General features: G+C 44.0%; 1 protein-coding gene across 1 annotated transcript in view; it reads right to left on the bottom strand.

Annotated features, from left to right (window-relative positions):
* Positions 1–14213, bottom strand: part of RABL6 (RAB, member RAS oncogene family like 6) — a 58073-nt gene extending 43860 nt beyond the window's left edge. Inside the window, exons 1-2 of the mRNA XM_026860240.1 lie at positions 13936–14213; positions 6471–6605 (exon numbers count right to left, since the gene is read on the bottom strand). Coding sequence (XP_026716041.1) covers positions 6471–6605; positions 13936–14065 — 265 coding nt within the window. The 5' untranslated portion in view covers positions 14066–14213. The remainder of the gene's footprint in view (positions 1–6470; positions 6606–13935) is intronic.
* Between the last annotated feature and the right edge of the window lie 6 nt (positions 14214–14219).

Raw genomic sequence — 14219 nt, 5'->3', positions numbered from 1 at the left:
CATAACATCCAGATGTTTCCATATTCCTTCAACAAAGATATAAACTTAATGTGGAGAGTAAAGTCTGGTCTATTAGCAAGGTGTACAACTGAAAAAAGAAATATACACATTTAAGGAAGATCCATCATTAATAGCATCTTCATGTAAATGTGACAAACAGTGCAGACAGTCCTGCAGCTATAGAAATCTATTCTCTGCAAACTTCGTCACATTTTGTGAAAAATAAGATATTACCAGCAATTTTGCCTTATAATGAGCTGCAGCATCAGTATGTAGCAACATGTATTTGAGTTGCTAAAATCTGAAGCAAGACAAGCAGAATTCTAACTACAGAGACACCACTGCTGGTTCTGACAGCTAGCAGTTTAACTTTGAGATGGCACGAGGGATGGGCAGCTTTGGTTACATGTTTCTACTGAATCCAACTAAGCAGTCCAATCCTCATGAAGCTGTTCCAAGAACAGCTGCTTTTTGGAAATGCTACAGGCTACAAAGCAAAACCTTTTATTTGGACCAGCTCTGAACATAAGGCAACAGAATAGGAGGATAATGTCTGAGTAGAAAATAACCTCATAGGATGGCATGAGAATTTAGCTAAACTTCATTGGCAAAGCCAGGAAACATTTCCTCTAAAGAATTCACTGTTGGCTTAACTTAAATGTTTCAAAATATTGTAAAAACAGATTATGAATAAAGGAAAACTTTGATCCTCTGCTTCTGGAAAAAGATCCTTTTTTACTTTATGCATGAAGCAAAACCAGCCTGTTTTTCCTCATAGCAACTCCTGCTTATCCTCCCCTTTGCCAGCAGGGCAGGGGGGGCACAGGACAAACTGGAGACTTGCCCAGCCTCAGCCCAACCAATGCACCACAGGCTCATATGGGACTGAAAACACAACAGGCATACAGCAGCCTGCAGTACTAAAACCTCTGCTCAAACGATTAAACTCCCCATATTAATTCTGTCCCTGAATATTTCTACAAACCATCAAGCCAGGTACAGCTAAAGTCCAACCACTCCCCATTACTCACTTATCTGGAACTCAGTTGTACGGGCAGTTACTCACACATGGGCACCGGCACAGCAGGGTGCTCTCCCTGTGACGTGGGCTGCTCAAGCCCGTGGTCCGTTCAGGGTGAGCCGTGGCCCTGTGGGTGCTGGGACACTGATCAGCTAGTGGAGGTCTGCTCCCGAAGTCCTACCCTGCAGCTGAGCCTGGCAGTGTCACTGCTGTCCTTGAAGGACAAGGGGATGGACACACCAGCAAAGTCAATCCTGGTGCCTTTCAACAGTCAAGATCTTCTGCAAAAGGACAGATTTTTTCCTTTTTCAGATGGCAAACTTTGCAGAGGCACAGGAGAGTCCAGAAGGCTGCTTGTTCTTTCCAGCAGTGCCATGTGAAGCAACACGTAAGTACATAAACAAGGGCCTTCTGCAAAGAAGCTGAAACCCCATTTCAGGAAAGTTAGCCCTTGGGGTGACATGAAGTGCTCTCCTAGGAGGTAACCCAGCACCAAGCACCAGGACTTTGCTCCTGAGCTCCAGAGATCTCCACCTCCTCACCCTAACACCAAATGCACCCTCAGTTAAGATCTGCTCTCCTGCTGAGTAATTTCCACAGTAGTGACATCGGGCTGAGAGCAGCACCCCCAGACAGATGAGTTGAACCATTTACAAAATCACAGAATTGTCTAGTTTGGAAAAGATCTTGAAGATCATCCAGTTCAACCATTAACCAAACATTAACAGTTCCCAACTCCACCAGATCCCTCAGCACTACGTTGACCCTACTCTTCAACCCCTCCAGGGATGGGGATTCCACCACCTCTCTGGGCAGCCCATTCCAACACCCAACAGCCCCTTCTGCACAGAAATCCTTCCTCAGAGCCAGCCTGACCCTGCCCTGGGCAGCTTGAGGCCATTCCCTCGGGGCCTGGCGCTGGCTCCTTGGCTCCAGAGACTCATCCCCCCTCTCTGCCCCCTCCTGGCAGGGAGTTGCAGAGGGCCAGGAGGTCTCCCCTCAGCCTCCTCTTCTCCAGACTGAACCCCTCAGTTCCCCCAGCCGCTCCCCATCAGACCTGTGCTCCAGACCCTGCCCCAGCTCCGTTGCCCTTCTCTGGACACGCTCGAGTCACTCAATGGCCTTTTTGGGGTGAGGGGCCAAATACTGAACCCACTCATCGAGGGGCAGCCTCACCAGTGCCGAGTATGGCGGTGAGATCCCTTCCCTGTCCCTGCTGGCCACACTATGGCTGACAAGCCAGGATGCCCTTGGCCTTCTTGGCCACCTGGGCACACTGCTGGCTCCTGTCCAGCCAGCTGGCAGTCAACACCCCCAGGTCCCATTTGACCCAGCAAGACCTGTTCTACACCCTTTTATCCGAGTGGAAACACAGAATTTCAAAGTAACAGACTGCACAACATCCAAGAAAACCATTCTTCCACATGAGTTCTTAGTTAGTACCAGTGCTCTTGCTAGCTTGCAGCCAGTAAATTCTTCCTGTTCATCACCAGCTTCATTCCTGATTACCGTGAACACACAAGAGGATAATTACTTTAGTGCTACTGTGTTTGCTTTGGTATGACTCATACACAGCAGCATTTCACCTTAATGTCTTTGGAAGGCATGTTGGAGCAAAAAGAGTGCCAATTCATCCTTTTAATTTATAACTTGGATTAGAATAAACCATGGATCAAACTACTCAAAAAATCTCTACTCATATTTGTCTAAGTACTCTAAGACATTGCTTTCCCAGAAAATGGTGGAGAGGTGTGAGCAGGCTCCAATTGCAAGAAAGCTCACTAAAAAATAAGAATCATTGTCTTATGGGTGGGTTCATCACCAGGAATTCACAGGTCCTCAGACATATTTACTCTCATGCAATTACATGATTCACTTCGGACCACAAATCCTACAGAGCAGAGCAGCTCTACCATTCCTCACACCCATCTATAAAGCATTCAAAGTATCTGAATAAAAATATTTGCCAAGCTTTATTTCAGACTGCCTGAGAACAAAATTGATGACTAGCATAATCTAAAATAGCGTTCATTAGGGTCAGGAATAATAGGTAACTCCTTACTTGGACACAAAAATTACAAATAACCATTACAGAGACAACTGGCACAGAAAAGTAATTTTCTTCAATCTGAGTAGGAAGAAATAACTCAAATTACTCTTTCTTTATTAATTCCTCCAGTATAAAATTTCTGAAGATACGACAAGGTGGCATGTTCCACATCTAAAATTCAAATCTTCTAATATCAGTCAATGTAAGAATCCTTCAATATTTGACAGCCATTTAGTTAACATCCATAAATATTTGCTGACAACTACCTCATAATGTTTATTCAAGGTAGCTTGAGAACATGATCACAGGAAAAACAAACTTCATTTTTCCTCTACAGATTAACTCAGCCAAAAGGGTGGTAATTAGATCTGAGCCAATTATTCAGAGTGCCACATCACCCATATTGGATGGAAAGTTTTCACAGCAGGAAACATACCTTACAATGTTTTTGAAAAAGGGCGTCATTTTTAGAAACAAGTTTTAAGAAGGTCAACAGAGAATTTCCTATACTGCTGGAAATTATTACTAAGGAATCACAGTGTTTTACAATGTGAAACAAACACAAATGAAAGGCACAATTTCACATAGAGCCTTTCAGATATTTAGACTACCTTTGGCAACACTTCACCTTGAGAGAAGTCCATCACCATATATATATGTCAACTCTAACCAGCAAGCTGTTCAGAAATATCATCACATAAATGTTAGAACTAAGCACTAGAAACAACAAATACATCTACGGTTACCAACACACAGCAAAAGTCAGCCTCGTGTAGCTGTTTTCACCCCAGGATTGCATCCATGCTGAAAAAGCCAGTCTCAGCCTAAGCCTCTGCTCAGTAAAAAAAACCAAAAAAAGCAGTCCTTAAAATATGCAGAAACACATGAGGTGACTGGATCTTTCTCCAAATGCCTTTATACATGTATACAAAAAACTGTATCCATGCATTCTGTGTACCTGTTCATGTATACAAAAACAATTAGGTATGAATAAACTTCTTAGAAATCAAATGCCAGACTCCCAGGCTGTATTTACAAACAGCATTTGTATTACTTACACTGTCTAGAGAGGAAACAGAACTTTGCAAGTTTTTACATATGATATTGCAGAAAAACACCATTAACATTCAGTGCACTCTTTAGACTTGGATATCTAAGAAAAAGTTATTTCATTTCTTACTCTGATCTAAATCTGTTTAGGCTAAAGCATACAAGCTGATTTTTGAGATAGTTTCCATCATCCAAACAATTTGTAAGCTGTGTTCACACATCAGTAACCAATGTGCTGGTTTTCTGAGAGAGAGTGTGGGGGAAGGATGCCACAGCTAAAACGCAACGTGCCAGAGGTTTTGCTGCAGATGGGGAACACCACTGCATGAACACTGCAGATCTGTCAATGCCTTGGTGTCCCTGTTTTGGCTGGGATAGAGCTAATTTTTTATTCTTAGTAGCTAGAACAGTGCTGTGATTTTGATTCGGTATGGGATTTCATATGAGAAGAATGTTGATAATACACTGATGTTTTTAGTTGTTGCTAAGAAATCGAGGACTTTTCAACTTCCCACGTCCTGCCAGTGTGCAGGTGCACCAGAAGCTGGGAGGGGGCACAGCCAGAACAATGGACCCAAACTGGCAAATAGAATATTTCATATCATACAGAAGCTTGGGAAGCTTGCTCTTGCTTCTGGGATGAAGGTTTTGGGATTCTCTCTTCTCTGGGATTGCTGGCCAGGAATGGGCTGGGCATTAGTCACTGGGTGGTGAGCAATCGCATTGTGTATTATTAATTTCTATTTTCCGTTATTACTATTATTATTTTACTTTATTTCAATTATTAAATTGTTTTTACCTCAACCTGTGAGTCTCCTTACCTTTAGCCCTCCAATTCTCTTCCCCATGCCCCAGGGTGGGGAAGGGTGAGTGAGTAGCTGCGTGGTGTTGGGCTGCTGGCTGGGTTTGAACCACGACACCTGGGCCAGCTGACAGGCAGGACATCAGGAAGGTGGTACCCAAAATAAAGATACTTTATGAAGAAATGTAGGAGCTAACAGGCACACCTTTGCATCACGGTCACATGGAGAGTCCCTGTCAAAGAATCTGAAAACCTGTGACATCAGGCTTAGCTGAACATCAGATCCTGAATGAGAGAAAACTGCTAATTGCACTGAGCAAGGAAGATCTGTTTCTCTCCCTCATCCAAGGCAAACCACAACCATCCATCCTTATAAACCTTTCCAGCCTTTGTCAAGAGAGATCCAACACAAGTGGAAGCCTGTCTTCCTAAGGGCACAAGAGTCTCCGTAACTCTGGCTACCAGCTCCCTGTGAACGTGCAACAGCAGTATCTGCTTACTCTCCTTCGCTGAAGCCTGGGAAGGCAACAGAAAACCAAGCACACACTGTCCCAAGGCTGACTGGTGAACACACCCTGTGGCTCTGTGATCACTATCATGCGACCTGGGCATCATGGTATCAGCCAGCAATACAAATTGGTTTGGGAATTAGATGAAGCACCCAATTTGGTGTTTACTCAAACTGAATGGGTTTTTTTTCCAGCAGTGAGGAGACAGAGGACCTGATTCAACAAAAGGTCAGAGTGGTGCAGACAGACAATGTCTGGTAAAGGCAAACTAACTGCTGACCTTTTTTTAAAGTAAAATCGGTCTTACAGAGCAAGTTCATACTGAATCAGTAGTTTGCCCCACAAAGCTATGGCATTTTTGATTTGGAACCTGAAAGCTGGACTTAATGGACTGTTGAATCATAGCCTTATGCAATATCAGTGCCTGCAGTCTCTTCTCCAGGCGAGATCCAGGGCTTTCATAGCCACTTTATACTGTCAGAGCAGATGGGGAAAATAAAAAAACCTCACATCTCATCTCATCTCTCAGACTCAAACAAGCACTTAAAAAAAGCTACTTCTGTGCTTCAGTAAGTCAGCCTCAAGTTATTAGTACTACAATAATTTTTAAAACATCACCTTCACCAGTTACAGGATACTCTTTATATTTTAATCAGTAAAAAACTAGTTTGCACCATGCTATTCACTTCTACACAACACAGTAACACCAAAAGCAGGGTTAGCCTCAGAGACAGATTTCCACACTGTTTTCATTAACAAGTCAAGCATATCACAAATATTTCAAATCTTTTGGGTCACCTATTAAACACCTTCCTTGAATTGTGGCTTCCAAAGACCTATCCTTTAGCACTTATAGTTTCTGAGTAAAGTTATTAAATACATGACTAAGAAACTGTGAATAATAAATTAAAATAACAAGAGTGATCTCCCAAGCAGACACAGAAGAAAGATGCAAACAAGGCTGCATTTCTAGTGGCATTTCTACCCGGCAAGGCAGTGTCCCATGACTGTCACTCCCTCCACCCTCTTCCATCTTACTTTTATAATTCCAGTGGATGCTGGTGACTTGGATCTCCTGAGTCGGAATATATTCCTCAATAAATTTCTTTCCCTGCAGACGGTGCCAGAGTGTGGTTTTCCCAGTGTTCCTGTCCCCTCGGATGACAATTTTCACTAGGAAAAAAAGCAAGCAGACAAATAAAGTTGATTAAAACCAGATTGAATAATGCTGTGAAAAGCATGTTAACTTTTGAAAGCATTATTCAGATGTAATTAGTTCTCCCATATTACACAGACATGATGGAGTTTGTTAAAAAACATGAGCTCAGTCATTAAAATTAGTGTTTATTCAGCTACTCACACTAGCTCAGCAGAAAGAACTGATATTAAATCTTCAGAACCTGAACAACTTCAATCTGCTAAGTCTCTGCTCCTTCCTTCCGCCTTCTCTACCACTACCTAGCCCTTACTCTCACTCTGCCATACCCTATTCCTTTGCTAGACTTTATGCCAGCCTTCTCCTTCAACTACCTCCTCTATCGTTCCCATTTCTCCTTAAACACTTGTCATTCCTTGAGAAAACAGAATCATAGAATCAGTTGGAAAGACTAAACCACATCCCTAAGTGCAACATCCATATGTCTTTTAAATACCTTCAGGGATGGTGACTCAATTTCTTCCCTGGGCAGCCTGTTCCAATGCTTGAAAACCTTTTTGGTGAAGAAATTTTTCCTAATATCCAATCTAAACCTCCAATGGCAAAACTTGAGGCCGTTTCCTCTTGTCCTATCGCTTGTTACTTGGGAGAAGAGACCAACATACCCACCTCGCTACAGCCTTCTTTCAGACAGTTTTAGAGAGTGATAAGGTCTCCCCTCAACCTCCCCCACTCACTTCCTAGACCCAGTTGCCCACTGAAAGCTCAAGAACGAGTTCTCAGCTGAGCCAATTAGGCAGGGTCCTGCATTTAGAGGTCCCTACATCCCCCAGGGGTATGACTCTGAACTCTGGCGCCGGGATGATGTTGGGAGAGCTGAGAGGTTGCTTCTGGTGAACTTCACACAAGCTGTCATCACCCTCAGCTATACCCAACTTTCTTGCACTGGAGCAGCATCCACTTTTCCAAGGGAAGCAGAACAAGACTGTATTGCTCTTCAGCTGCTCCAGCTCACAGCCCTGATGGTCTTGGTGAGGAGGCAATCCTTAGCAGGGACAAGGGGCAACGGTAGTTTACATCCACAGGGGTCTATCTTAAACCGTCCTTGATAAATTCACCAACTGCCTCTGTTGATGGCCACAGTTTGATCAAATTAAATCAAAATCAGTCAAATCAGTCTTATCTCACATGCATTAGAAACAAGCTAAACTGAACCAAAACAAGCATGTCCTTTGGGGACATAAGCCCACTGAAATAACAGTGAAATAAACCCAAGAGAAACTGAATGTGTGTGTGTAAAAGCAACAGTGACTACCACAGCAGCCAGTCCTTAGCTGGTTTTAGGTGTGGGTGTATTGATTGCACTTGGCAAAGGCATTCTCAGAAACTGCAGTCTCAGGTAAAAGCAAACAGCTCCACTTCCACCAACCAGCCTCACACCCAGCTGCTGAGGCCACTTGGCTGATCTACCACCACAGGCCTGTGCTTATGCACATGTACTTGTACCTGCAGCAAGGAAAGTCAGTCAATGCAGTCAGTCATTCAAACCCTCTCAGGGAAAGGTAGTGTCCAAAATATCATAAACTGTACACAGTCTGGCAAGGTAACTTCTGTAGCAATTAATATAATGAACTTTCTAGAGTCAACCCTAATGTTATCTTGTTCTTTTTGAAAACAGTATGTTTTGTTTTCTAAATTTTCTGTTACATAATGGTTTGGTTTTGGTTTTTTTTTTTTTAAATACCACTCTTGTTTCAAGTGGCAACCACAAAGATACTGGGAAATGTAAGCTGACTTGAACAGAATTTTTATGCTTGCATTTTGAATAGGAGCTATTAACTCCTAGAAAACAGGCCACTTAAGAGACATCTAATGGCAGATTCAGGTGATTAGCATTAGGTTATGCATCATCTATTTGGGCAAGGAAATCTGAGGCTGAAGGCTGCTTTCTGTTGCAACTCAGGAGTTACTGCAGGCATTTCAGAGAAAAGTTTAAGAGGTAAACTTTAAGGTAAAACATATATGAAGTCTGTAGAGGAGTTCTGTCTGGTCAAATTTTGTGCTGCAGTTCCACTGTGCTTTTGTGGCTGTACACTTGAGAGCTACTGCTGTTTATTCTTTTACAAAGTTACTTACTAGAATAGCAAAAGGTTAATAAAGGCAATGAACACAGTATTTGTAGGCTGACCTCGCTTACAGGTCTCTGTATAGACAGCAAACCATTTCCTGCATTTCCTGTTGCCCTGTGTGTGATTCTGTTTCCTACTTACAGATGGTGAAACAATCAATGGAGGATTCCTTTGATTTTTCTGCATTAATGCAGCAAGGCCATGGCATAGGCAGAATGAGACTACATTTGCCCCCTTTAAAACCCAAGCTTTTCTAAACACTCTTACTGCCTACCTTAGAGAGCCATTTTAAAATTCACACTGCCCCATGAAGTACAGCATGAGATACTGAAACAGTGAGTTTTAGGGGACAGACACTTCCTTAAATAGTTCAGCTGCTCTCAAGGTGCACTTGCAGGACCACTCCCGGAAGATTTGACTGCGAGCTCTCCCTCAGGACTTTCCTAGTGCCAACAGAATTATTTACACAGCAACACATTGAGTTGGATCAAGGAACTCAATCAGCTGAAAACTAACCCCAAAATTATTAATTTTCAGTTTTCTTCTCCAGCTCAAGTGCCCAACTGCATGAGCAGTAGAAGCAGCACACGGAAGGCACAGCTAGAGTGGCAAGGAGATCACTCCCCACCCCTGAGCAGCTCACATTTAGATCAATGTAGGGTGCCTGTGGCACCACATGCTCAGTTTGAACAGGTCCAATGGCCCTTTCCAGCTTCAGCACTCTCCATGTTAGGATCTCTTTCCTCCTACAATAGTGCATGAATTTTCATTGATTTTTTTCCTGAAGAAAGAAAAAGTCTTTAAAAACAGAACAGGAAGAAGGCAGGTGATGTAAATCACTTTTAGCAAAACAAAATCTGTATTTGGGACTTTGGCTGGGGCAGGTCTACTCGATGACACACATCTGCAAGACAGGAAGAGCTGAGTGAGCTTCAGAGCACAGGCAGACAGGTACATCAGAGGCCTGGGCTGTGTCTGAATGTGGAAAGAACAGTAATTATGTTAGTACTGTTACCTATGGGACAGTAACAGTTGCTGCCTTATTTTGATTCTAAGTTAAATCAGTACTTACTGCAAACGGCCATAGTTTTGTAGCAAAGACAGAAGATCTATCTGTGGGAAGAAGGGTAGAGATGGGGAATAGATCAAGATGTAAGGAAAAATCTAAACAAATCACTTTATATTATCAACTGCATCAGGAAAAATAAAGGGCTTTCCATTCTTCAGATGGTGAAATGGAAGCAGATCAGTGATGGTACAGGCCCAGACACTGGGTCTCAGACCAACTCAGAACTAGAAATTAGGAATTCTCATCTCTGTCTATATTCCTCCAGGACACTGCAGGAACTAAGGTTCCCAGACGCTACAGCAAAGATCCCCAAACTCTTCCGCTAATAACTGCCATACAGAGGGTCATAACCTTGACCTCATTAAGGTCTTTGGGACTGTGACTACAAGGCTGCAATTCAAATGCTTTAAGCTGGTTCTGCTGCCAAAAGCAGCACACCCGATCTACAGACACCCCCAAGCACGCATGTCCCAGGGGGGAACAAGCCAGACAGCAGCCAAAGCAGATATGCCACATGTTGCACAAACACCTGCATCAGCTGTAGAAGAAACAAGAGAAGGTGGGAAGCAGCAGGATGAGGGGAAGCCTTGCTTTTGGGAGTAGTGCTGAATTAAAATACTTAACGAAACTAGTCAGAGTCTGGGAACTACTACTCTAAAACAACACAAAAGTAGTAAGAACTATAATGCTTACCAAAAGGATGCACAATTAAGTTTTGTCTTTTAAAGCACATTTAGGCAGAAAATTAATTAATAAGGTGATGGACAGGGAGGGAATTCTTGGAGCTACTAGCTTTGGTATTTCAGCACTGGTGACTGCTCAGGGCCTGTCGCTCACCTGGAGAGCAGCCTGTGCTCCAAGCACACACAGGTGGGGTCTGTCAAGTGCAGTGCACACTGACACAGCCTTAAGAATGAAGCCCTGAGCAGAAGGCATACCGTGTCCTGGGGAGCAGGACGGATGGACCTGAACCTTCAGCACTTCCGTGTCTTTTGCTCCTGTCACTGAACTTCAGTAGATAACTCCCACAGAATCCTCTAGCCAGTGTAATCCAGACAGAAATGTTCATTTCACTCTCATTTACCATTCATTGCCTTACTCAAATGTGAAAGCTGATGTAACCTGCTGCTGGTACTTCCCTCTATAATTTGTCTCGTAATTTAATTAAGCACCGCTGCCAAAGAAATGAGATCCACCTTGCTCGGTCTCCACCGAAACTACTTGCTCTCGCCTGTGCTACCCTCCCTGGTAGGTGATGCAGCAGACCTGATTCAAGATCAGGCTGTCCCAAGCAGGAAAAAAAAAGAGCAAGTTTTTACAAAGATTCATTCCCCATACTTGGAACGATGATCTCCCATAAACAGCCAAGCCATTACATATACGATACAGACCTACATAATTTTCATCTCTGTACCTTCCACAGCTGCGAGGAAACTCAGGTGTTATTTGGGCCACGGTATGTAAAACGCAGAGGCTCCATGCAGATGACAAAGAGAGCAAATAAAGAGTGTGTGTGCTGGGAATGTAGTATGAAAACGCTTTTGTTTTGAAACAGGCATCCCATGCAGAGGAAGTGACTGCTGCTGAGGGCTAATACTGGCCTTTGCTCTCATCAATTCATTAGAAATCTAAATGTATCCACCCTGCAACACTCTTCCTTTTGAAAACTTTGTGAGAGACCATCAAAACAAATAATGTTAAAATTAGAGGTGCATTACTACCCAGTGCTTGTAATCCTTGGTGCCATTAAAATACCACACAATTTTCAGAATCACCTCAAACAGGGAGGCTGTCTGGTTACAAAATGTGCTTAACAGCCACGAAGGCTGGCACAGCATGGCCTGAATCCTACAGGGAGGCACCAAGAGCCAGGTGACAAGGCCCATGTCCCAGCCATTTGCTGCCTGCTTTATCAGCAAACAACCCAAGGCATTCGTGCCACACTAAACATAGGTCTGGGAAGGAAACAGACTTCAGTTCATGATCAGTAACAGTCTATAAGAGCAAGGAAACATTTCTGTAAAACCAGTCATCACAGCACCCTTTGGTTTAGGTTTAGGCAACTCCAGGGGATTGGAGGGGTTTAAAAGATCTGTGTGTGTTAACAGTGGCTATAAAACACATTTTGCACTTCTATGCTGAATGTCATGTATTTGCTAAGAAAGGAGCCTTGGTAATGCATAGGATTTGCAGCTCTGCCCTTCCTGAGCAACGGCCCTTGTAATGACACTGCTTCACAGTCCTCCTTCAACTGAGATCACCTCATCGTGCTGCAGCCTACCCCATCTATCCAGTGCCATGGCTACGTTGGGTCCTTGGAAGCCCTTCTGTAAGCCTGCCTGTATCTCCTATAAATATTACATAACAGCTATCCTCAGAAGAGTTACTATGGAGATTGGAAAGCTTCCCCTTAAGGCAGTGAAGAAAGATGCAGTTTTATTGGAGATATGAAAGCAGTAACTAGAACCCAAATTCTGCTAAGAAACAAAAAAGCTTTCCCGAGGCTTTTGGTAATGAGTCAAAAAACAACAAAGCTACAGTTGGTAGCTTAGCTGTTGGCATTTTTGGCCTTGCTGCATTAATGACAAGCAGGTACACATCCACACAGGTTCATCAACAGTGCAGTTAGTCAACACATAACAAAGAGTTGGCCCTGTGGACTGCTGTGTCAGCAGGATGCAGCTGATCCGTACTGTCCGCAGCACAAACATTCACTGTCTGAAAAGTCAACTCCTTTCTCTTACATAATTCACAAGCTGGTATTAGCTACCTGATCTCACACATGTACCAGTGAAGCACGTGGATGTGTTCTGGTCTGTGGGCTGCACGAAGCCACTGCACAGATCAATAGTCTTTAACTAGCAGATCTCCAGGTACGTATTTAATGATGCAGTGCCATATTCCAAGTTTCATACTCACCCTCTGTCTTTCGCTGGCAATCAAGTCTCTTAACAGTAACACTGTGCTTCTGTTCACATTCATGACTGCTTGCCAAGACACTAATTTTCCAAATTAAGCACTACTGACATATCTAACAGATGTGCTATGAATAAAGGCACCAAATGCTCCCCTCCTAGTAAAGCGGAGAGATTTAAAACATATCTGTTCAAAAGCACAGTCAATACTGATAACACTAACAAAGCCAAAAAAAAGACCCAAACCCCAAAGTGCTAATCTCTTCCTTCATGTTCTGTTTCAGATTAAGATTCAACACGTGTGCCTTTCTAGAAATTATTCAGTGCCACGTTTACAAATCATTCTCTTTGTCAACTGCCGATCTCTCGGCCTTCTTCAATCTGACTTCACTGCCTGCCTGGATGCACACAGATGAGCTGAAACTCACAGTGCGCTCTGGTACCATCTCAGTTTCAGCAAAGATGACATAACTATCGTCCCTCTCTCACCACTGTTACTTTGGGATGTATTTTACATGCTTGCAGTGCCCTCCTGAAAGATTATGTTAGAAATAACCTTTACTGAGCTTCAAGGGAAAATCTCAACCCTAAGCCTCAACGCTGAAAGGAAAAAAATTGTGAAAACGTTCCCTGAAAAAAGACCAAATTTATAAGTTGCAGAAAAGATAGTCAGAATGAAAATATGTACTAAGGATACATAAAGGCATATATCACTCGCCTTTTATTAAAGCCTGGCAGGGCAGAGCTTTCCAACAGCCCCTTATCATATAACCACTAGAGTTAATTATAAATATCATTATCCTAGGCTGCAAGGAAGGTCACCCACACACTCAGGGGAGTTACTCTCTTGATGCTCTAACTGATAAAAATTGATTTACAAGGAACTCTCTCTTGTGCCACAGTCAGCGGAAAACAGGCAGCCGTTCAGGACATCTGCTGATTGAGGACACTGCTGCACTACAGGTTCCTAAGTCCCGCACAGAAAGATAAAAGTTTCCCATCCCTCACTCCTCCCACGCTTGTGCAAGCTCTAACATTTAACTGCAGACTTGGCTTCGGGCGAATCCTGGCAAAAGCACCACCACGCACAATGAAAGCAAACGCGTTTCACAGCCCCACCAGGGTCCCTGGGCACGCTGTGGGGCAGCGGATGGGACTGACCGATGCGGCCTGCCTCCCGCCCGGGGCTGGCTGTGCCCCCCGCCAGACCCCCCGAAGCTGGGCTCCGACTCACTGTTATACTGGACTCCCTTGGCAAACCTCCTCTGCAGAGCCTGGTTCATGGACTGCAGCCCCGCAGGGATATTCTTGTCTCTGACCGGAGTCTGGTCCGAGCCCACCAGCTTCTTCAGGGCCGAGAACATCTTTCTGGTCCCACACCTGCGCCACCACCTCCAGGAAAAGGGCTGTTACTCCGGGGCTCAGGGGCAGGGTGGCCCCGGGGGGGGCATAGGGGGAGGTCACGGCTCAGGGCGGGCGCGGGTGAGTCAGAGCCGGGGCAGGGCTGGTCCGGCCATG

The sequence above is a fragment of the Athene cunicularia genome (genome assembly GCF_003259725.1).
Source record: "Athene cunicularia isolate RWA chromosome 17 unlocalized genomic scaffold, athCun1 chr17_part1, whole genome shotgun sequence".
In the NCBI taxonomy this organism is placed as follows: domain Eukaryota; kingdom Metazoa; phylum Chordata; class Aves; order Strigiformes; family Strigidae; genus Athene; species Athene cunicularia.
The sequence above is the reverse complement of the archived record's forward strand: the minus strand, read 5'-3'. Positions and strand labels throughout refer to the sequence as shown.